Raw genomic sequence first — 25,926 nt, forward strand, 5'->3', positions numbered from 1 at the left:
TGATAGCATAAACTAATGTGTTATTCTCTTAACTTTGTGGGAGTAGGTCTCCACAAATTTTTTATTAGACCTTCGTACTTGAGGTACCGATTTATATCATATTTGTTTTTAAAAAACATTTTCTCGAGCCTTCAATATTGCAGTGCCTAAAATGTTAAAAAAAACTTTTTTACTAATATTTTCAAGCATGACCTCTTCTGTAACATTATTGTTCAATCACATCCACCGCAAAAACCAATATACTACCAAAATATTTGAATGGAAAAACATGTAATACTCTTGTTTAAAACAGAATAAATATTGTACCGTATAAAATTAAAGTATATCACTTGAAAAATAAGTTTACTCGAGCAGAAGAAAACTAATATTTGCATAATCCACAAATTCAGACAAATGTTGAACTAGCTTCAAAAAATACCAGTTAAGCAAGATCTAGTAACTTCTGCCCCAGTATGACCACCTCTTTGCAGGCTTGCCTGACGCAAAGCACACGGTCCCTATAAAGTCAACCACACGAGGTCTTATTAAGCAACATCATGTCAATTGTGATTACATATGGAGAAGTACTAATGCAGGGTGTCATGAAAATCAACCATACCGAAGCAGCAAATAGATTTTAACAGTCAGTTGTATAAATATACTGTAAAATAATAACACGTAAACACATTAGTATATACCTTCGGGGAGTTCTGGCTGATCAAAGGGGCTACAGAGTGTCTTTGCTGCTCCTGTCTCGCCCTTTGTCCTTGCTTTGACATCTTCTTCCACTTCCTGAAGCGTTATAAACAAAAAACAGTTGGCAAGTAAACACCAAACCATAATTTACAATAGAGAGCCAGTGAGCAGACACCAAAATACCATGCAAAAGGTTAGGTAATGTCTAGTTACAAAAATATACATCAGACAATCGGGCATCCGATAGTTAAACACTACTTTTTTGTTTAGAGAATGTAATTGATAACTTGATTTTCAATTTTGTTATGAACTTGTGACATTCTTAAAAGTGCAAGATTGAAGGAAATTATACAAATATAAATTCATTCGGATTGGACCAATATAAATTCAATTGTTCCAATAGTATGCAGGTAAGGCGATTAGAAAGTAAGGACAATTTTGGTAGTTTTTTTGGTGTTAGTTCATTCATATGCATGTTCCCTAAATATATCAAAACTGGCCTCAATCGGAGAGTGTCACAGTTATAAAGAGGTTTAGACTACAAAAGCAAAATGCCTAAAATAACAAAACTTGGCAAGCTTGCTATCATTAAACCTGGATTATTGTAATAATTGTACAAAAAAGATGAATTAAATTGATATGCACTGACAGTGTTAAGAAATTCTACACTATATCACTTAATCGTAACTGTTAGATTTTTGTACATGTTTGACTTTTATTATAATTAGTAACATCTGAAGTATCATCTATGAATGGTTGTGATGCACCGTGTAAAACTCTTAACACTGAAAGTGCGGTAATTAATCTCTAAAAAAAACAATTCATACCTTCTCATCACACCAAGGAGCTAAGATCATCTTTTTTTGATTCAAAGCTTCTATAAACTCCTCCCATGTATGTATGACCTGAATACATTCATCTCGTTTTTGTTTTGCAACATCAAACAGATTTTGTTGAATATTATCAAGTAACTTTTTAATTTCCTCAACCAAATCAGCATTAGCAATGTCAATCTTAGCTCCACTATCACGTCGAACAGCACGAACCTGTGCAAAATTGAGAAATTCTATTTGGTATTTCATTTTGTTGAATAATGACAGAGAAGCAAATGGCATTTTTGCAAATCGGTGCAAAAGGCCAACATTACTGACCTGCTTATTTGCTAAGTCCTTTGGCCCAATTTCAATCCTTAGAGGAACACCTTTCATTTCCCACTGAGAATACTTCCATCCAGGAGAATAGTTATCTCTAGAATCTGACTCGGCACGAATTCCTACTTCCAACAACGCATCCACAGTTGCAGAACAGGCATCAAGGATTCCTTGAGTATCCGCATCTTTGTAAGGCACAGGAATCACAATGACTTGAACTGATGATACTTTAGGAGGCATCACCAATCCCTTGTCATCACCATGAACCATCACCATCACCCCAATCTGTTAAAGTAGAAAGAAACACCAATGCAATCATATGTAAACAAATTTTCCAAGGCATGTATGATGTATGTTGAAGAAATTAGAGCTTACCGTTCGAGTACTGTAGGCCCATGAGTTCTGCCAGACCATCGCTCTCTCTCCCTTCTCATTTTCATAGTTTATCTCAAACATTTTAGCAAAATTTTGTCCCAAACAATGAGAAGTTGCACCTTGTATGCCACGGCCAGTGTTTGGAATAAATGCCTAGGAAGATTGAACATTAAAATCATATAAACTTTCTAAGTGTTAATGATAGACAACTTATCCACGTCAGCATAAGAAAGTCAGAGACACACCTCAACACTGGTAGTGTAAAGGCCACCCGCAAACTTCTCAAGCTCACTTTTCTTACCCTTTATGACAGGAACTGCCAAATACTCTTCGTAGATACGCCTATATAATTCCAAAATCTCAAGAACCTGAAACCATAATAGTTTAAAACATTTTAGAAATCAACATTCAAAAGATAGGAAATTTGTGAGTGTGGGTGCAAAAATTAACATGTTAGTTTCAGCAAAATATATGCACATGAGGCAATAGGTCGTTATTAGCTAATTTAAGCACTACAAAACCACACAAAAATTCATCAAGCACAAGATACATGAAAGCCTTAAGAGACTCTCATTACAGAGACAAAAGATGAAAAAATTAATGCAGGTAAAACAAATGAAGAGACAAAAAAGAGAATTTCCTAAAATAACTATTTGATGGAATACCTCCGTATCTGCTTCCTCCTTTGTTGCAAACGCAGTGTGTCCTTCTTGCCAAAGAAACTCGCGACTCCTGCAATCAAAATCAGAACTGTATAAGCACCTTAAATGGACTATAAACAAGTTCGATATGAAATAAATGTGCACGATAAAAACAATATTTGAAACACCTTAATAATAGTTTTGGTATATAACAAATACTGTTTTTTTGCAAGGCTGCTTCACTATGACAACTTCACCATAATCATCAAAAGATGATTCATAAAGAAAGCATGCAGAATCAAGGCATACGTGCACACACAATGCTGAATATTAAAATTATGAATTAAGCTTTCAATTGTCACTATGTTAACAGGAACCAACAAAAAGCTAAAACAGAGAAAGGAAGGCATAAGGAAAGAAAAAAATAGTGCCTGATGAATGGTGTGGGATTGCTGAACTCCCATCTAACAACGTTGCACCACTGATTAAGTTTCAAAGGCAAGTCCCGATGTCCCCTTATCCACTTAGAGTAGTAGGGATACATAACAGTTTCACTAGTTGGACGAATAGCAATAGGAATCTCTAAATCAGATTTTCCAGATTTTGTCACCCAAGCAACCTGGTTAAAGTATAAAGGCAAAAACATATAATCAGAAAATTTCAAAGTTTATTTAACACATAGGATAGTTGCCGTCAAACAAGGCACAAACATCCTAAATAATATGGTTTCTCAGTACACCAGATCATCGAGCAAAGCCCGTCTGACTTCATGGAACAAACATTTCTCAAGAGCTAACAAAGAACGGTTCCCTATTTCAAAAAATACATAACCAAACACTCATTGGACAATCTACGTTTAAATGACCCTCACCTCTGGAGCAAAACCCTCAATATGGTCCTTCTCCTTTTCAAGAACAGTAGAAGAAACAAACACAGGGAAGTAGCAGTTCTTGATCTTCATTTTCTTTATTTCTGGATCAAAAAATGCCTGCACATACATTTCTTTTTAAAATTTAAAAAAACAACTAAGAGCTACATAACGCTTAACAGAAAGAACTATATAACTTCTATATCCATATCTGAGAAGCTTAATATACATCAACAACACAAAAAACTTCAGTATAAAAAAACACACACTATATGGAATGACCGCATACTGCAATTGAGAAACATACTTGCAAAATCTCCCAAATTGCCATTGACCAAGGTCTAAGAATATAGCAACCAGAAATATCATAGTACTCAATCATTTCTCCATTAACAACAACCTGAAAGATGAATCAAAAGTCAAACACATCATGCAAAGCAATCAGATCGAGATAAACAACTTTGACCAAAAATAAATCAGGTCAAAATATAAACTACTCAATTGATTAACACAAATAGTACCTCAGAATACCACTCTCCGAAATTCTCAGCCTTCCGATTGGTAAGACCTAATCCAGTCTCTTTCTTCACTTCCTTCTTCTTTCCACCTACAAAGCTTCGCCGTTAAACTAAAACGTAAATCAGCAACAACAACGTGAAGGATCGTCGTTAATGTGAAATTACCAGGCTGTTGTTTTGCGGCGGGTTGGTGTTTTGCGGCGGATTGCTTTTTTTCGCCGGCGGCTTTCTTTTTCTCGGCGGATTGTTGTTGTTTTTTGTCGTCGGTCCCCGCCATTGTGAACGACGAGTACCTGATACGGTGGGAAAGAAGGCGGAGGCGAGGGAGAAGGGAGCGTGCAAGAGCGATTGTGGCGTGACGGGGAGACTGTGTTTATCTCTAGGGTTTTTTGCTTCAGATTAAATTGCCACTTTGTCTAGATGTCAACTTGTCTTTTTTTTATTTTGGTATTTCGGTCACTCTTGTAGGTATTTACTCTATGGTGATCCTCTCAAATCTACTACTACTACTGTTACTAGTCACATTTACAAAATAAATAGTCTCATAAAAATTGTAAAATTTACGTTACAATTTTTTTTATTTTTTTAAATGTATCATCTAATTAAAATAACATTATTTATGTTTTCTCACTTATGACAATGAAAATACATCAATAGTTATTTGATAAACTATCATAGGCATGTTTGTTTTTATTTTAAAATAAATTAATTATTTTACTTTTAAAAGGGAATTTAATAATAAAATATTTTTTAAATATTATAAATTTTTTATATTAATTTTTTAAAATTAAAAGATTAATTTTGGCATCCTTATTTCTTAAAATTATTTTGAAAATTAGAACCGCTTCAAATATTAAAGTTCTATAATTTGTCAATCAGACCAACTAAAAAACATGTTTTAAAAGTATTTCAATTCATAATGGTCCGTAAAGAAATCACATTTCAAGAAATCATCATCTAGCTCTGTTTTTCTTTATAGAATTTAATTAGTATTTTCATTTCTTTCAAGATTCGAACCAAAGGATTTAATTGGTTAATAGTGTGGTGGCAAGTGTCAATATTGATATTAATATTTACCGTTTTTATGATAACGAATAAATCATGATTAATTTATAATGCGGCGACCGTAATTAGTGTCGTAACACATGTACTAATTGAAATTGCAAAAGTCTTTACACACGTCGGAATACCGATGTAAGAAGAAACATGAGTAAAAGATGTGTGTCATAAAAGAAATAGAAAAAATGGACAAGGAATTGCATGCACAACATTGTTTGTGATGCTCTCGTGGCATTAAATTTTGTAATATCGAGCATTTTTCTTTGATAAAATTGTTAATTTTTTTTGTGAAAAATGGTTGTGGTGTTTTATTTGTAAAAAATTTGGCAAGAGCAATTACCATAAGTCGCCCTTAGGAAAGGCGACTACCATATGTCGCCCTCGGAAAAGTATCATCTTGCCCAAATATTCTTCTCGTGCTCAACCATGGGAAACATGGAATGAGATGTTTATAGGGCTGAGAGAAGTCAATGTCAGTAGCGGATCCACGACCCCCTTGAAAATAAGGATTCAACGATCTACAATTGATTGAGTGAGCGGTGATCTTTTCCAAAAAAACCCAAGGCCTAAGGCCTCGATAAATACATCTCTCCAACAGGAGAAAGGAAGACTGAATTCATACGTTTATACATAAGCATTAGATAAATACACAAACCTTTTCACCTCATGTGAGCAGGTCCTCTAAACCATCATAAACAACACCATGTTGGTCTTCTCACCATCGTTGACAAGCTCTAACCATCATACAGTGTAATATACCTACTAAGGCTTCTGAATGCCCGTGCCTTTGCAGGGTAACATGTCACCTGTAATTTTGATCAGTATAATGGCACCCATCATAGGGCTCCGATAAAACTAACCTAGGTCGCACCTCTTTCATTCTCACACTTTTCATCTCCCTTCTAAAGATGGTCGACAAAGCTATACACTCCAATACAAAACATTATAGTTTGAGGTTTTGCTGGTGGAGGTAGTTAGAGCTCCTCTCGAAGGAAATATGCAATGCTGGTGTTTGTAGCAAATGTAATCTCTCATGTTTTATCAGGGGCACGCAAAGGGCATAAAGGGTTAACATCATATTTTTTCAATGAAGTCGCCGCCAAGCATAAAGTCGCCAAAAGATATAAGTCCAAGGTCAAGTCAAGAAATATGCGAGAAGGCAACTTGGTATTAAAGCAAGTGATTATATCCACACAGTAGGGAAAACTACAACCCAGTTAGGATGAACCGTATCACATATTTCATAAGCTCCCCATAGGGCCATAAGTTGTAGGAGTAGGAAGTATGAAGATAAGTATTTTTATATTTAATGTATCATTTCCCCGTATATTGTGATTATTTGGTTTTACTCTTTTTCTTTTTAGTAATGTCAAAAGGGAGAGAAGAGAGATGGTTGTTTTTATTATTTTGTTAGGATACTAAAGACATCATAGCACTAACTGCAAAATAAACAAGGAGATGTGCAATATAAGGAGAGATATACAAGATAAGGGGAACAATCAATTATCAAGCAAAAACTTCCTATCAAAATGTTTTTTCATCATCAAAAAGAGGGAGATTAGGAAGAAGATGTCTATCATCTATCTTAGTTTTTATCATGATGACGACAATAGCTTATGAAATAAGATAAAGAATAAAAATGGGATATCAAAGGGTTATCAATGATAAAGATAACCAAGTGAAGAACCAAGTAAAATGTCATGATTAAAGATACATTTCAATTCACATTATATCACTGTGAATACTCAAAAATATGTATAAACTTCACCTATAATCTTCCTAAATATATTGCATTCAAATGCATGAAAAAACTAATTAAAAAGTCTATTTTTTGGTCCAATTGCTAATGGTATTTGAATAACATATACTAGTATTCAAGTATCGCTAAAATAGAAGAAAATTTGGCTTAATGGTATTCAAATACCATATATGGTAGTTGAATACCAATGTTGATGGTATTTGAATACCATATATGGTATCTGAATACCAATTTTCAAATTTTGAGTTTTTAAACGTTTTTTAAGTGATATTTGAATACCATATATGGTATATGAATACCATATATGGTATATGAATACCAGATGAACAAACTTCAAAAAAATTCAGATTTTTAATATGGTATTCGAATACCATATATGGTATCCAAATACTAGGTGTCAAACATTGTTTTTTTAATATATTTCTTAATGCGGTATTCAAATACCATATACGGTATCCAAATACCAACCCGGAGGAAAAATGTAAATTTTCAAATTCAAAATTTTTCCACAATTATTGCATTGTTTCATTAATTCAAAAATATGAATGTTTGCATTGAATCATTATTTCAAATGTCAAGAGTGTTTGCAATGTTTCATAAATAAATTTCAAATATTATGCATCTCCTTATAACATTATTTCATGTAGTATTTAAGAGATACTTCTTCAAAATTCAGATTTAACCCCTTTCACTCAAAATTTTACATACAATTCAAATATGTTTTTATGTGATTTATAATTTTATGCATCTCCTTAAGGTAACGTTTTTATGTTGTACTTCATGGCGAAGATCCTTGACGCCCCTTGAGGCAATGTTTTTATGTTGCACTTCATGGATAATATATTTTTCTCCCCTTTAGGCAATGTTTTTATGCTAGATTTTTTGGCGAAGATCTTTGTCGCTCCTTGAGGCAGTGTTTTTACATTGGACTTCATGGCAAAGATCTTTGCTGCCCTGCAGGGTGATACAAATAAGTTATCCAACGTCATGCCTGAGGGATTTATAGTCTCATCAGCTAGGCTACATTAACTTTATCTGGGGACTTAGATTTCTCATGCTACTTAAACTTTCGCTTGAGGGACCTTGAGCTTCCTCGGGCGAGATGAAAACCATAAATCTTGCCCATGAGGCGCGACCAAAATCTAGCCTAAGAGGCTTAGTCATGAGTCTTATCTAAGAGCTTGATATAAGTCCCGCACGGGAGCTCTAACACCTTGCTTGAATGGCTTATAGTCTCATCATACAGGTTACATGCTTGAGGGTCTTAGATTTCCAAGGCTACTTAATTTCTCGCATGAGGGACTTAGAGTTTTCTTGGGCGGATCAAACATAGAAATCTCACCCAAGAGGCACGATCGAAGTCTAACATAAGAAACTTAGTCATAGGTCTTGTCTGAAGGCTTGATATAAGTCATGATCGAGAGGTCCAACACCTCGTATGATGGATTTATAGTCTCATAATCCAGGCTACATATAACTTCGCCTGAGGGACATAAATTTCTCATGCAACTTATAATTTTGCCTAAGAGACCTAGAGCTTTAGCGGGCATGATCAAACATATAAATCTTGCCCAAGAGGCACGACCGAAGTCTAGCCGAAGAGACTTAGTCACAAGTCTAGTATGAGGGATTGATAAAAGTCCTGCCCTGGAGGTCCAACGCCTCGCCTGAGGGGACTTATAGTCTCGTCAGCCAGGTTGCATATAACTTTTCTTAAGGGACTTAGATTTCTCAGATTGCTTAAACTCTCGCTTAAGGGACTTAGAGCTTCCTCAGGCAGGATAAATCATAGAAATCTCGCCTAATAACCAACTTATATCATAAGACACCCATTCACAAGTATTGTCTGAGGGCTTTATAGAAGTCCCGCTCGGGAGGTTTAACGCATTACATGAGGAACTTATAGTCTAATCAATCAAGCTACAAATATCTTCGCCTAAGGAACTTAGATTTTCCAAGCTACTTAAACTCTCACCGAAGGACTTAATTAGCAACAACATGAATGAATTTCGTTAATGTGAAATTTCCAGGTTGTTGTGTTATGCCGAGCTTTTGTTTTGCGGTGGATTTTTTTTTTTGCTAGTGACTTTCTTTTTCTCACTGGATTACTGTTGTTTTTTGTCGTCAGTCTCTGTCGTTGTGAATGATGAGGACCTGATTCTGTTGGAAAGAAGGCGATGGAGAACGGAGCGTGCAAGAGCGATTGTGGCGTGACAGGAGACTTTGTTTATGTTTTGAGTTTTTTGTTCAAATTAAGTTACCACTTTGTCTAGATGTCAATTTTTTTTTTTTTGTATTTTTGTCACTCTTGTAGGTTCTTACTATATACTATCCCTCTCAAATTTCAATTACTTTTTATAATACTATTACTAGTCACATTTACAAAATAAATATTCACATAAAAACTGTAAAATTTAGGTTACACATTTTTTATTATTGTTAAATGTATCACCTAATTAATATAATTGTTAAATATTCTCTCTGTATTTGTGACTTTATAGTTATGACAATCAAAATGCATTAATGGTTAACATGTGCAATTTAATAAAATTGAGATTCATTTTTATTTATTTTTATTTGTGTAAAATGGTCAAATGTGATAATATAGAAGCATATTAGAATAAGGAGTGCCCAATGTTGATCAGGAGTCCACATGATCGTCAAGTGATATCTTTCGAAAAATGAGTGGCTAATGTTGAAAAGGACGAAAAATGAGCATAGGTTGGTTTTGGGCGATATCACATAGCAGGCATATGGACGCCTGGTCAATATCGCTCTACCAACAACATAGGTCGCATGACCCAGTAGCGAATAATCCAGTTGTACACATATGAAGATGTGTCATGCCATATCATAAGAGCAAAAAGCATCATTATCACGACTGAAATGGAGAAAATCACTTCTCTTACGAAAGGGAGGGGGCTTTGTCTTCTTATCCCCATGTTCCAGCCAAGCAATTGTGATTTACCCAGTTCTTTATCTATAATTTGTCTCATGGATCATGGATATAAATATCCTAACTCATATGGTTAGCATATGATCATTAACTATTAAGATATTCAGAATACCTAAAAGTCCTCTTGCATTCTTCACGCAGACAAGATACCCCCTTATTGTTTTTTCCGTAAGTATAATTAGCACTCACTGTGGGGTCCAGTAAAACTGACATGCCACAAGTTTAATATGTGTGATATTGTTGATGTTATTGTTTACGATTTATGGCGCTAATACCGACGAAAATTGCTATAAAGAAGACGATAACAATGACGACAATGAGATGATGAGGAAGAAGATTTAGTTTTATAGTTTGTTTGTGTTTTCGGACTATATGGGTTTTCTGATGGAAATGAGGACTACGAAGCACCGAAAATCCATGTAGTATAAACCGGTGTTATAGGCAAAGATAGATACATAGTTCTCTACAATGGATTTTGTCGTGCTTGTGTTCCAACAACGCTCACGAATGATTCATCGACCGTTGAGGTATAACTTGCTATATAACTTAATTTAATTAAAATATCATTTATTATTAACATTCACATTAGTTTTATTCTGATTATTTAGTCAATATTAATAAAGTCTTCTCATCATTGTTAATCGCTTTGATATAATTTTGATAATTAAAAATATGAGACGCTAACTTTGTCGTGTACATTAAAAGTTAAAAGATCCATATGCAACCGTTGTAAAAACTTATTTGTAAAAACAATTTTTTTTATTTAAAGGAAGCATTTTCTTGTTTACCCTTTTGACACACATCACATAACTTATTCTTTTTAGAATGCAGGTTTGGCAAACTAATTACTAAAAAGAGAAATTATTTGATTATCTATTTCAAAGGCATACACCATTTGAATGAATTTTATTAAAATTAACAGTGTAAATATCCCACTTTTTGAACTAGTAAAGAGAGTTTGATTTGATTTAGATTTTATAGTTTTGCATGTAAATGAATCAATAGTATGTTCCTGACTAATGATGCTTGGTTGCTTGATTTAAATTTGATTAGCTCTTTCAACTAGAACTTGAACACTTGGTTTTGTGTTTGCTTCTTGTTGATGATGCTTGAATTATTTATTATTCATTCAATTGTCATCGTCAAAATCTTTAGAAGATATTAACACGCACAACACATAAAACCATTGTTCTATGTCAAAAATCGATCAATCCAAAAACCTGCATCCCATTAGGCATTGTCCACCAGACGCACCTCCTTAAACACATAAGTCGCCCTTGGGACATCCATTTTCATTTAGGGGTATTGATCTACATCAACAGGAAAATTGAGGTTCCATTATCCCTTCTAAACCTCATATTCACTATCAACTAGCAAAAATCACGATTGTGAGTTTTGAAATGTGCTTAAGATTTAATATACCACCTAACTTCTTCATCACTGGGTTATCAGCCATTCAAACTTCTAAAAGATTTAGTATAAGTGAGGGCTCTCAAATTGTCCCAATATTCCCTTACCATCTCTGGATTTACCATGAGTACTTAAAGGGAGTCAAAACCATGACCAATCTCCATGATATTCAACCTAAATGGGTTTTCTCTTTTATCTTCATGTACATGCCCCTTAAGGTTATCCTCATATTGAGGGCCCTTAGACCCATCACCGTCATCTGCAGAGCTTCCCTTATAATAAGAATTATCACTAACCTCTATAAAATTTACGGAGGAGGTATCGTCGTTAAAAGGGTCGCATCCAATATATCAAGATCAACCATCACACTATGCGAAGAAACGTCATTTATCTCATCCCCACTATATAAGTTCACAATTGTCATATTTTAGTTTCTTATGTTAGATATAACTAAGCAATAAATGGGTGCAGTAAAAAGGATGAAAGAAGAGAGATATTGCCTCAAGAATAATTACAAATTCGAAGACAAACAAGAATCACCAGAGACTAAAAAATAATGCTCAATTGCGAAGATAAAAAGAAAAAGCAAAATCGATAATATATCATTAGTAATGTTGCTTAAGCTCAAGAGAAGACGAGTAGAAAAAAGAAGAAATGCAAGACATTATGACAATAAAGCAAAACAATAAATCACGGTAAAAGACTCATTTATATAAAAAAAAAAAGATCTACAGTTGAGGATAGAGAGAAGACCAGGAGGTGGGATCAGTGACTCGCCATTAACCTCGAGACCATAATGATGTTTAAATAGACTCAGGGGCTCTAAGAGACGTTGCCACATCCTATCATATGGACCTAGGGTCGTATGGAGGATTTATGTTGCGAAACATCTCAATTACAAGACAAATATTTGATGTGTGTCTTTTCAAGGACATTTACTCTCACTCAACGAACTCCTTTTGTCATCTCTTTAAAGATGTGGCTCATCCTGGTAACCAAGGTCGGTCTCAAAGTTCTAACACAATTTTAGCTTCACACATGATAACAAGGACTTGGAGAACATGTACTTTGGGCCGGCCAAGGCCTGACAAAATCGGCCCGACTCCAAAGGCCCAACCTAAAATACATTCGCTGGAGGGCAGTGAACAAATGGACCATCGCTAGAAAGTCACAGGTCTGCTTTAACTCATTGATCCGATCGTCAGATATGATTAAATGGTCTCTCACAACCCACACATGATCAAATAAGACCAATTATAATCGTTCATCGTATATAAACTCTTCATGTGCCATAACATGTACTCGTTCTTTTCACTCTTACAAGTTACATATTTTTTACCTCACTGACTTGAACGTTAGAGTATTAATCTTGCAGGTTCACCTCTACTCAATCGTGTTGGAGGCTCGAACAATTGCATCAAAGGTGTTATTCTCTACCACATCACCAATATCTTGTTATGTAATGACACATAAAATTAAAATATAATAGAAACATATAATAAATTTTTGATTTAATAATATCCTTTTTAGTTTTTTAACTTGACTATTCATTTTGCTCTTTTCTCTAAAAACATGGAGTATATCATATTAATCTTCTAACAATACAAAAAAGACCACGTCAATCACTTTCATTGATTAGTGATAAATTTAACAATGATAAATTTAAGGATCATTAATAACTTTTTTTTTCGTCATTAATTAAACAAAATGATTAACTAATACACTTTAAAAAGTTAAAGGAACACTGTGTTATTATTTTTTAGTTAACATACCAAAATTGCAATGAAGTTGAAGGAACAATGGTATTTTTTTTTTTTAATTAACATACCAAAATGACATATTCCACGAGACCATGACGAAAAAGACAAGAAAAAAGGTAACCAACAGGTGCTGCTATAAATAAAAATAAATAAAGGGAAATCATTTATTGCTCTATGGTAGTAACATATCAAACTGAGGTCATGTAAACTGTGAAAAATTCTGCCGAAGGGACATCCCCAAATAATAAAACCAAAAACAAAAGACTTTTTTTTTTCTAAGTGCAACTTGCACCTTTGTGGATGTTTCTCAGAAGTGAACAAAATGAATGGAAGAGGCTCTGAATCAAAAGAGTTTTGGGACATCTGCAAGATTTCACTCTAGCTATGTATTCCAAATAAGATGCAAACAAACTTGGCTTCACCAAGACCTCTTCAGGGTTTTATAAATCAAACCACCAAATCGCCGAATGCAGACTACTGGTCGTTATCAACTCAGTTGTGGTGGCACGGCCTTCAAACTTCGCATCCATTCACAAAAACTCGGATCGTCAAAGTGAACAAAATTGCTTTTCAGCCTTGTTCGCTGTTCTGATGTTAATGTCCTAAGTTGTGGAAACCTTGCCTCCTGCAAAAAAAAAATGCATCATTCAGTAAATAGGTGATTTATTTAGAACAACACATTTGGAGTTTCTCACATCAAAGGTATTAGTGTTGTTCACCTGCTCATAAGGTGGATCCTTGTGAGCTGGTATGAGACGAGAGACAAAATATCGAGCCTGCGAGCTACCCTCCTGTTTTCAAATGTAAACTCTGGGTTATATAGTTTTCTTTACAAGTAGAAGATGGCACAGAAAACGAATAGTAAAGAAGAAAATTAACCTTGAATGCAAGGATGCGAGGAGCTGGGAACCGGAATTCGGTCAGCTCTTCGGCTAATGTCCTGCATGCAGCCAAAGCAGCGGCACTTTTTCCTTCATCGGCTACAAGTTCAGCACCCTAGAAGATCCATCCATAAAATATTAGGAAAATACGTGTATAGTATGCGAACAAGAAACATACAGACCCAGTCCTCTCTGGGAAAAAACTAACAATCCCACTATCACAGGAAATAAAACAAATAACTATAATCTCCCTAGGGCTAGAAAAGCCATTCCACCAGAACCACGGTTATTTATGACAATCAGCACATTTTAACATAAGAAAAATAAACAAAGAACAACAATACTCAAGTAAAGTAACAAGTGTATATATGATATAATAAAATATACTCATATTTAAAACATAACAAAAAGGCTCGTTGTTTCCAACAATCATCTAAAAACCAAATGCTTCAAATGTACAAAAGCAACATCAAAAACTTCAAGCATAAGAATTTCTCAAACATAAAAGTTTATTAAGATTTAACTACTAAAAAGTTCGACAGTGTTGCATCTTCTCTGTCAAGAGACTAAGAATGGAGTTTAGGTAGGTCGCAACACCATTGGTTGACCATCTGTCACCGGCCACAATTGCTGCTGGAACGGCGGCCGCTGGCATGGTGACAAAAAAACAAGGGTGGTCTTCCCATTCAAAAAGAACAAGAGAAGAAAGGAAGATGAAGATGAGAAACAAGGAAGACATCACCCATGTGCCACTGTCTGTGACTCTAACCTATCGCACCACTCAATAATGCACATTATTAAACACTGTCACCAGACCAACTGTGCTTTGTACATTCTATAATCCAACGGCATTTCAAGTCCATTACCATTAGAGGTTAAACAACACAAAGCAAATTTAAAAACAATTTAAGCATTTGCTGGCAGGATAACAAATGCAGTATAACTGATTTAGATTATTACCCAACAATAACCTCTAAACCATGAAATGACAGTGACTGCAAGTAATTTACCCACATGGTCAAGTAAGAAAATGTAATGCTGAAACAGAAAAGAGGAGGCATACCAGCCAAATGAAGACATCAGTGCCATGATCAAGTACAACAGCAGTATCAGACTGCATAGCAAGATCATAAGCCGGTAGCTCCTCAAAAGTTCCCCCCTCCCTGTGCATTAGACAACGAGGAGCCACCATTCTGAGCGATAGATCAAAGGATGCATTTAGAAACAGGTTCCTCAGCACAGACCTCTCATCTTCATGGCCAATAATACATCCCAATAGTGGCCCTCTCCTGAGATGGAAAAGGAGCTCCGGTAAGAGAGACAGCTCTTTTGGGAAGCAATGGAGTTTTGATTTGGGTAATTGGGTGCCAAATTTTAGACCAATATCCTTGATTCTTTCATCTATTGTTTTCCGCATCTCAACAGCAACAGATTGGTTTTTCGCTCGCAACAGAGTTCTCTTTGCAATGAGGACTGCAGCAACTTCATCCTGAACACTCTCGAGATATCCCGAAACACTATCTACTGTAGGCAATCTAACAGTAACAACCCTTGAAACATCAGCCTGATACACATTTGAATACTGAATAGCAAACTGGAAAAAGACAAAATCACTTTTGATATCTCCTTTGGTTTCCATAGAGAGAGAGAAGCTCTGTGTCTCTTCAACACTTAGCATTTGAATATAAAGAGCGGTGTCATTTTTAAATGTTTCATGGGTGTCTACGTGTGATTCTTCCCCTGGACCCACAACTTGTGTAATGAGAATATCATCTGATGTCCGCAATTCTAACAGTCCATGGGAGCCTGCTGATCTGGCAGATGCCCTTTGTAAATTAACACCAAAAGCTTCTCCAAAATCATCATGAAGAACCAAAACTCCACCTGATGCTTTTGCAAGAGGATGTAAGATAGGAACTCTTACTGGGCACGTTCCAGCACATAAAATATCAACCAATATATTGTGTCGATGAGCCTCGCGACCTAAATTCTCCATCCATTTTAATGCAGTCTTTTCCATATACGGATAATTAGGGTGGTTGAAAGAATGAGGAACAGATCCAGGCCCATAAGTGTTCGGTCCACCAGCACAAACAATAACTCTACTATTGCCCCCTGACCTTTTGACTACCCCTCGGGACAGATCAGCAGATGGGCCCTGAATTATAGCAAGAGCAACCTCAACTGCAGCTCCTAGGCACCGATCTCTGGATGCTTCTGGTACATTCAACTTATATGGCCTCAATGATGAAAACACGGAATGTGCTACAGCCAGTGAAGCATGCATGGGTGACAAATATATACCGGTACCATAAATCAAAGTTTTCAAAGATTCCTGACTTGCTGACTTGTCCCCGGGAAGCACGTCAGCAGATGCAACTGACTCTTCTGAAAAGTCGTACACTGATACGGTACGGCCATATAGTATAATTCCTAATCTTGTTGTTGGAGGGAGAGAATCAACAAATGCATGCAAAGAGCTCTGAAGATGGTGTAAGTGAGGTTCATCTAAACATTCATCTATTACAAGAACTACTGGTGCAGACATTCTGGAATCTGAAACTGGAACAAAACCAGGTCTCTTGGTCCCAGTTTGAACAAAGTCAACCATTGGTGAAGCTAGTTCTGGAAATCTGTGAAGATCTTCCTTGTTATGTGCAATGTACTCACCGTCACTCCCATTCAGTTTTCGACATATAACACACTGCCACTGGCCTGATCCAAGCAATATGTTGCAATATATATTTGCATATGCCCCACAGCTCTGACAGCGATGGGGATCACGCTGTATTACCTGGGGTCCTGTCGACACCTCCCTCCCAGGAGAGACCAATGCCCCAAAACCCAAACTGGGTACATTAGCCTGTTTCTTCTGCTTCAATACCTATTTACCAAACGAAAAAAAAAGTTTACACATTAAAACATATATAGTTGAATGAAAAGAATATAACTAATCAAATAGTAATTCAATGTAAGACTCCATGTCATGATTATGAATTATGTTCATGTTCGGATAAACAACTTAATTAAGTAGTCATCGCATAAGCTCTTATTATATTAAGTGCAATGTGTAAGTTATTTCAATAACAAAGAATAATTAAGTAAGCTATAGAGCTTAAATGTAAATCAGAACTCGCCTTATGAGCTGAAAAAAGTACAAAGGATGGCTCCCCAAGTGAAACCTGATCCCCAATGCTATCAGAAACCTGGGGCTGCAAGTCAAACGATCCATTCGAGTGATGAGGCAGAGATGATGTTGGCAAAGAAGAACCAGAAGAAACAGCAGGCGGCTGAGGCGAAGCAGGCGATGTTCGAAACGGAACAGCCGCCGGCCTAACAGGCGACGTAAAAACAGGTGGTCCAGGAGGAGTACTCATGTGAGGAACCGAACTTCCAGTTGCAACAGCACCATTGGCAGGTGATACAGCATAGGAATTAAGAGAGCCTTGATCTTTCTGTAAATGTAACAACGGTGGAGGAAATCCAGGAGGAGGAGGGGTAATTGAAGTCTTGTCAGGGTTTGAAGGGATGAACCCAACATTAGGTTGTGTTGGGTTATTAGCCATTGAAAATTATAAAACACTTACAACAAACAAAAAAAAACAAACCCAGAATCAACAACTATCAAGAGATAAAAGGTTACAAAATTTACAGCATTCACGGTGATAAACAAAAAAATCAAGAAAATATATTTATTTATGAAAATTTGCAGAAACCCATTGAAACCCGTCTGAATTGGAATTCATGAACAAAATCATAGATCCCATCTGCATAAAAGACAAATAGATTTAAAAAAGATTCGAAATTAAATAAAAGAATTAGGGTTTTGGATACGGAGATCAAGAATCAAGAATTGAGAATAACGTACCTGAGAGAAAGACGAGAAAGAGAAAAGAAAGTGGAAAGATGAGAAATTGTTGAATGGGAATTGGGATCGGGGAAGATGAATTGTTTTCCCCTCAGTCTTTCACTCACTCCAATTCGGAGAATTTGATTAGGTTTTTTACGCGAAAGAAAGGAAAAAAAAACACGAACAGGTTCAACTTAATTCAACCTCGTTTTTTTTTACGTTCGTGTTTGGGGTTTTTTATTTCCTAGCTGGCGCCACCGGGGACAGGGTTTTTTTTCTCTCACGTGAGTAACATTGCCACGTCACTAATTTAGAGGTAGGAGGTCCAATGAGAAACACGGAAACACGTGTCACTGCCAAGTGACAACGATTTTTATTTAAAAATTATTTAATAAAAACGATTATTGTTTTATTAAAAATAAATTATAAAATTAGCATCGCAAGCGCATCTGGTGTAGTGGTATCATAGTACCCTCCCACGGTACTGACCAGGGTTCGATTCCCTGGATGCGCAATTTAATATTTTGTTATTATTTTGTTTTGAATATAAGATTATTATTATCCCTTATTTCATGCTTTCAATAAAATTCGGAACTTACGTGATATGTAATTTATTGATAGGTAAGTCTTTATCATACGATTGAAATTTTTATTTTGTAATTAAGCTTATTTCGAGATAAAAAACAAACAAATATTTTATGAGATTAGCATTTACACGTTGACGGTGAAAAAATCCAATAAAATTAAATATTAGAAATTAATTTATAAAGTCAAATGGCTTAAAATCAGATGTATAAATAAAATGAATGGAAAATTTTAATCAACCTATTTTGATCATAAATTTTTTATGAAAATTATTTATGCGATTTACTAAGAGTTATTAGATATTATTCAAATAGCACAATAATATTTAAGAATTATTATTCTCAAAAAATTGATTTCTATTATTGTACTTTTTAAATAATTTCTAACAACTATTAATAAATTTCTTCCAATCAAGAGAAATGATTTCTCTTAGAATAATTAATTATAATTTATAGAAATATTTATCGAGAATCACAAAATAATTTTTTATTCAAATACAATAATACTTATTTACATTTATAAATTATTTGAACCGACTCCAAAACTCGTAAATCTTTTATGTGTGAAGGAAGTCGTCACTAATACATTTCTTAATATACTCGTAGTTTAATAAAAAAACTATTGTTTAAAATATTTGTAGACTCAATCTATACCACAATCTAGTATATTATTGCAAGTCAATAAAATGTTGATTTATCACTTCTGAGTCAACAACTTTACATAAATTTAATTGTCTGATACTAAAAGATATCAAATGTATGCTTTGTAAGATATTGAATATTAATTAAAGAATGGTTTATTGTGTCATACCTCAATTTTGCCCTAAACATTCATCCATCGAAGCATTTTTATCGTAGTTCAGTCAATCATTCATTAGTTCAATAAAAGTCGACATTCAGTCAACTTCAAGTTCGTTTTAAATTCAAAAATTGTTTCAATTGCATTTCATGGATTTCCATCGCCACATGCATTATTTCAAGTCAATCAAAGGTCATCCAAATAAAATTTCAGATTTACAAGCAGACCAATAAAAATGATTTGACACAGTGCACGAGATTAGCGGGCAAAATGTTTTTCAAATTTTGATATTTACCTGACATTTTTACGAATCTACGTCGCGCGTGGGTCGTGTTGGTGGGGTTGCTTTATTTTTTTCGATGTTATTTACGGTCGCATTTTTACCTATTAGATGTTCATCCGGGTATTTTTAATTGTATTTTTGAATTTTTCCATACATTTTTATTAAACTCCGTCACGCGTAGATCATTTTAATATGTTCATTTTATTTTTCTGAACAAACACACGCCCGACTGTTATTTGTTATGGTCCTTTTTTCTTTCTTCTAATCTGATTAACCAAGTTTTTCTCTGTTATGTTTCTTTTCCCGTTTTATTTAATTAATACCAATGGTCATTTTGTCATTTGATTATCAATTGAGACCTTATTTTTATGTATAGTTATGTTATGAGAAAATGATTTTCCAGCCAAAATGATTGGTCCATCCACTTGTGACCCTTTCTTCATACGCCCAACATCTCTCATTTTTTGGACCCTCTCTCTCTCTCTATTGGTGGAGGAGAAAACTGATTGATTGGAACGCAGGGGGGGGGGGGGAAGGATTGACCTTTTCCTTCACAATACGCTACTGCATAAATCTCTAGCTGATTTCCCTTCTTAAAGATACCAAAAACACTACTCTTGTGTTCTTCATAGGATGCTCTTGATAACATGTTGTATTTTCATACTCTTTCGTTCATGTTGCCACTAATAAAAAACCATAACCACATATACCGCCTTCCTCATAAATTAACCCGCAAAACCATCATAGCCACAAACCAAACCTTCAATAACATCAATACAACAACAATCACATTACAATAAATCAAACTCACACAACAGAAATCCGAAAAAAAGAAAAACAAAACATTGAGGAACTGAGTTGCTGCCACCACGCGTACACGAACTCCATATCCACCGTAGAAATTCTTTGACGCACCACGACATAACTACGCGTCGTCTCCCTCACGCACACGACAGTTGCTCCACGTTGCACGCGAGCTCCCAGACACCGTTGTGATGCCCCTTAGTCATCGGAAATCGCAACTATGTCAGTGTTCCTTTCATTCCCGACCGCAATTGTGCCGACTCGGGTTCGTTTGCGTTTGGTTTTCATGATTGTTGCTTATATGTGGTTGCTTGAGAAATGAGAGAAATGAGACTGTGTGTTGTAACCGTGAAAGAGGAATGGAACTTTGATTGTATTTGAAAAATCAATTTGTTGAGATAAAGAAGAAGAGGCGCGCGCGATATATATATATATATATATATATATATATATATATATATATATATATATATATATATATATATATATATATATATATATATATATATATATATATATATATATATATATATATATATATATATATATATATATATATATATATATATATATATATATATATAGAGAGAGAGAGAGAGAGAGAGAGAGAGAGAGAGAGAGAGAGAGAGAGAGAGGTAATCTTATCGTGTTAATTTTATTTTTATTTTGAAAAATCTCACACACACAATACATCAGTTGATACCTCATTCCTTCTCTTTTGTTATTATTACTTTTTTTATATCACTATTATTATTAATTATTACTATTATTAAGTTAAGGTTGATTTTGATTCTTGGGTTATGCCCAATTGATTTTAATGGTACACCCTAATACATACATTCACACCCTATTATGTTGTTACTTTTATTCTTATTACATTTATTTTGATTTTATTTAATTATTTAGAGTAATAGTTAATTAATTGAATTTTTTAATTGATTAGTTAATTATGACTTAATTAATTGATGTTTATTTCTAAGCGGATTTATATGATTGTTTATTCGATCTTAATGTGTGAAGTCGATCAATTAGATACTTCGTGTTCATGTCCCTCACTTGTAAATAAAATCAACTATTTCATCCTTGTACATGAATCAAATTGCAAACCACTTTCTTAACCAATGTCAAATCAGACACTTGATTCAAGGTCAAGTCATCTATTTTCAAAATTATTTTCATAATAAACTGGAATGAAAGAGAAAGTGATTGGGTTTAGACCTCTTCCTTTCCTAAATATTCGAATATTGTTGTAAAGCTCAATATTTGAGTAACTGTCTTCCTAATCAAACACAATGAGATAAACAAATCTTAATTCGTGACACATTTTCTCAATAACTTTTTTGGAGGAAAAAGAAGGTGGTTGGGTTTAGACCTCTTTCCTTCGCAAGTGTTTGAATACTGTTGTAGAGCTCTCTGTCCAGATACTCGTCTCCATATAAAATCAATTTCAACTCATCAAACTTCTTTTTTCGCCCATATGTGACTTCAAATACGATTTTAAAAAATGAGTATGCTTTATTAATTTTAACGCAAAATAAAGAAAGACTTCAGCCTCCAAAAGTGAGTAGCAAGTTAAGCTTTAATTGTTTAAATGTGACGTACGCATCACTCCTTAAAAGCAACCAACAAATAATTATTTTCTACAATGAATTATGAAACTCTGATTTTCTCATTACACCATTAGAATACGTATGTGCATGATTCTAAAATCTTGGGGGACACAATAATAAAAAACTTAGGCTTAATCCCTTTCTCTCTCTCTCTCTCTCTCACTCTCTCTCTTTCTCTCTCTCTCTCTCTCTCTCTCTCTCTCTCTCTCTCTCTCTCTCTCTCTCTCTCTCTTAATAAGTGGAAAATAGAAAACAATTCACGCTAATACTCATTCACATAACTAACTAAATGGGTCTCATTGAGTACAATAGATATGAGGGGTGCTAATACATTCCTCTTGCATAACCAACTCTCGAACCTGATCTAGTTGTGACGACCATTTCCCTTAGCTTTAGCGAGTTTTATTCAATATTTTTCCGTTCTTTTAGAACAAATAAAGATTGGTGGCAACTCTGTTGCTTATTCTGAGCGTGCAACACGCTCAAGTGTTTTTTGTACCACGACAGTTGACGACTCTACTGGGGACGTTTCCTAAGCAAGTCCACCCTAGTTTGGTTTGTGTTTTTGCTTGTGTGTTTCCTTTTGTTTGATTGCTTATTCTCCTCTTTATCTTTATATGTTTTATTACTATATTATTCAACTATTGTATATTGGTATGATGTTGTTGGAACTTTCTAGTTATGGGCATATTATGAGGAAAGATCTATACTTGGGCTATGAGAAGAACCATAAGTTAGGATGGTGGTTGACTAGTATTGACCTGCGAGACTTTAGACTCGTTGGGTTGATGTGAGAACCTCACTCGGATAAGATCCCTTGAAAGTATTATTGTCTCACAGTTAGTCATTCTGGATGTGATATTTTTAACCTCAATCCATGATTTTGGGAACCTTTTTAGAACTCTGATCCAATGGCTACTAAGACCAATTGTGTATTATTGACCTACAAGACATTAGACTTGTTGGATTGATGCAAATACCTCACCCAGAGTAGACCCTCTTGAGGACATTACTGTCTTACAATTAGCCATCCTGACGATATTATTTTCAAGCAGGATCCATGATTCAGAGGCTGTATTTAAAACATTGGAAACTACAGTGGCTTCGTATTGACCTGCAAGACTTAGGACTTGTTGGATTGATATGTAGTTAGATGATTCCCTGATACCCACAGCGAACTCGTAGTAGCTACTGAAGGACAATGAAGTATTTGGAACTGAATCAAGTGGTGCTGAGAGAGGACATGGACGCTATGAACCATAAGGCAGGCCAGATGTTGGAAGCTCTTATAGCTTTGTCGAAGAACAATTTTTAGCATGTTGTTTTGGAGAATGTTGATCCTACATTTGGCTTTGTTATGGTGAATAACCCACTGTACGATTTTCATCCGCAAATGGATGATTATATCCAACCTCGGCCAGTGAACAACATTGTATCCAATAAAATCCTTATGGTGCAAGGACACTCCATTGTTCAAGATGGGCATATCCCACCTCTTCACGCTACTGAAAACCCTTAAGGGGTAGATCCAGTGATCAATGTCAGAACTTATCAGGATACTGAAGTTGTTCAAATGTGTCATGTTCTAGGTGAACAAATAAGAGCCCTATAAGGAAAAGATGCATATTGTTTGGATGTTGTTGACATGTGCTTAGTGTCAGGTATCGTAATCCCGCCAAAGTTTAATATGCTAGATTTTGAGAAGTACAAAGGGATTAGTTGTCCAAAAAATAATTTGACATGTTTATTCGAAAGATGGTCCCGTATGCTCATGATGACAAGTTTCTTATCCACTATTTTTAAGATAGTCTTAGTGAGGCGTCACTAGGATGGTATACACAATTGGAAAGAAACAATATCCACACATGGAAAGACTTGGATATGGCATTTCTGAAGTAGTACCAATACAACACTCATATGGCTCATAGTCGTACTCAATTGTAAAATCTTTCTCAGAAGAAAAGGAGTATGCCCAAAGATGGAGAGGGTTGGCTGCTTGCATTCAACCACCAATGCTTGATAGGGATTTGGTTGATATGTTTTTGGATACCCTGTAGAGCCCATACTTGGAAATAATGATAGACATTGTTTCTTCAGGCTTCTCTGATCTGGCAATAGTCTGAGAGCACATCGATAGTGCACTTAAAAGCAGAAGAATCCAAGATGCCTCAGGTAGCTGAACTAGTGAGAAGGAATATCATAGCGATCCTCAAAAGGAAGAGGATAATGAAACTGATGCAATTTGGGAAGCTCCGTCTCATGATCAACATTTGTATGTGGCGGTTATTCAAGGCCAGTAACCAATGTTTCTCAGTCCCTGATATCATTAACCATGGGTCGCTCCTCACGCAAGTCAGCAAACCTATAACCATGAATATCATAATCATAATTGACATAGACCTCGAAATAATTTGGAAAAAAGGAATACTCCTCTAGATCCAATTCCTATGACATACAGTTAGCTCTTATTGTATCTGGTTTAAAACTTGCTAATGGTTCCCAAATTTATTAAGCCACAACCACAACCATTCATGTATGAGTATGACACCAACATCACGTGCATATATCATGTCGGATCATCAAAGCACTCGACCAAGGACTGCAACACTTTTAAAGCTAAAGTGTAATAATTGATTGACAAGAAGTACATAAGCCTTCAAGAAGGAAACATGTTGGTGAACGTCAACCCCATACTCAAGTGAGTGTCAAGACTGCAAGAAGCATCACCTAAAGATGGTGAATCATACGGAAGGCTCATCCTCAAAGCTGATGATCCTTATGCCATATTTGTCATTTTCATTTGCATTTTCTTTGTTTGTTAAAATACTGCTTGCTTTTAAGTTTGTTCTTTTTTAAACGGTAATATTAATGATATGAACATGCATTTTCTGAATTAATCCATTCGTATTCACTTTGCACATACCCATTTTTCATTAAAAAAATAAAGGAATACCAATATTTCTCCACTTCACATTTCTTTATCAAACTTTTTGAAATTCTGGTATCAGATATGAGATGTCGAAGGTAATGTCACGACACTAATATCTGAACAATATAAACAGGATAAAATATAAAGAACAGTAATACAAGTGACACAAGCAATTATTAACCCAGTTCGGTGCAAACTCACCTACGTCTGGGGGCTACCAAGCCAGGAAGGAAATCCACTAAACATAATTAGTTCAAAGACTCTCAATAAACAACTTCAAGTTACAGTCTTTTCACCTAATCTCTACCTGTGTGACTTCTATCTAAGAACTCTTAGATATGAGATCCTACTCACTCCCCCTCAATCACAACAGTGATGTAAAAACAAATATTATAATGAAAAGAAGACACTTTTCAAGAACACATACTTGATCTTGCTTAAAAGCTTCAACCAAGTAAACATACACTCGTGTTTCAAAGCTTAGAGTGGACAAAATTACAACTCAAAAGTCAGTCCAATTCAATCATCTATGGATAAATGAATGGCTCATAATTCACACGGCCACATAAGACTAAAACCTTTATTCTCTCTCAATATTTCATTCGTTATTTCTTGTGTGTTAAAACCAGGTATTTCATGCCCTTTTTATATAAGTGTTTGGCTGGGCTTGGACATCACAAAACCCTAAAACTATTTTCCATTCATATCTTCTCATGACAGCTGATTATATCTCGTTGGAAAATAAGTCAATCTGGTTGTAATTACTTATTGAATGGCGCGTTCAATTATCTCATCAATCACACAAAGATTAACATAAAAAATGCAATCACACAGTACATAACATTCAGACTGAATATTCTGTATACAGATGTCTTGACATCGGGTCTGACATCTCAGCAAAATCCTGCACATTCACATTTTAAACATCCAGCAAGAACCTGTTATCTTATGTCAAGACAACACTTGTGACAACTTGTGAACACTCTAGGTTTTACCAAAATTGCTGCCAACACA

The 25,926-nt window shown here is 35.1% G+C and overlaps 2 protein-coding genes and 1 non-coding gene across 3 annotated transcripts; 1 reads left to right on the top strand and 2 right to left on the bottom strand.

The window, feature by feature from the left end:
* Positions 1–240: 240 nt before the first annotated feature.
* Positions 241–4,718, bottom strand: LOC127132553 (proline--tRNA ligase, cytoplasmic). The gene is made up of 12 exons (XM_051061508.1): positions 4,394–4,718; positions 4,232–4,317; positions 4,018–4,110; positions 3,714–3,830; positions 3,274–3,461; positions 2,867–2,933; positions 2,447–2,569; positions 2,202–2,354; positions 1,827–2,111; positions 1,503–1,721; positions 678–771; positions 241–497 (listed from the first exon to the last, which is right to left on the bottom strand). The coding sequence occupies exons 1-12, from the start codon at positions 4,503–4,505 to the stop codon at positions 433–435; spliced, it is 1,602 nt and encodes a 533-aa protein (XP_050917465.1). The 5' UTR covers positions 4,506–4,718; the 3' UTR covers positions 241–432.
* Positions 4,719–13,312: 8,594 nt separating this feature from the next.
* Positions 13,313–18,115, bottom strand: LOC127132554 (protein transport protein SEC23). Its single transcript, XM_051061510.1, has 6 exons — positions 17,922–18,115; positions 17,191–17,820; positions 15,117–16,937; positions 14,052–14,168; positions 13,892–13,963; positions 13,313–13,797 (listed from the first exon to the last, which is right to left on the bottom strand). The coding sequence occupies exons 2-6, from the start codon at positions 17,617–17,619 to the stop codon at positions 13,660–13,662; spliced, it is 2,577 nt and encodes an 858-aa protein (XP_050917467.1). The 5' UTR covers positions 17,620–17,820; positions 17,922–18,115; the 3' UTR covers positions 13,313–13,659.
* Positions 18,116–18,346: 231 nt separating this feature from the next.
* TRNAG-CCC (transfer RNA glycine (anticodon CCC)) lies at positions 18,347–18,417 on the top strand. Its single transcript has one exon. It is a non-coding gene; the product is annotated as a tRNA-Gly (tRNA).
* The last annotated feature ends 7,509 nt before the right edge of the window (positions 18,418–25,926 follow it).

Source organism: Lathyrus oleraceus, chromosome 3 (assembly GCF_024323335.1).
Source record: "Lathyrus oleraceus cultivar Zhongwan6 chromosome 3, CAAS_Psat_ZW6_1.0, whole genome shotgun sequence".
Classification (NCBI taxonomy): Eukaryota; Viridiplantae; Streptophyta; class Magnoliopsida; order Fabales; family Fabaceae; genus Lathyrus; species Lathyrus oleraceus.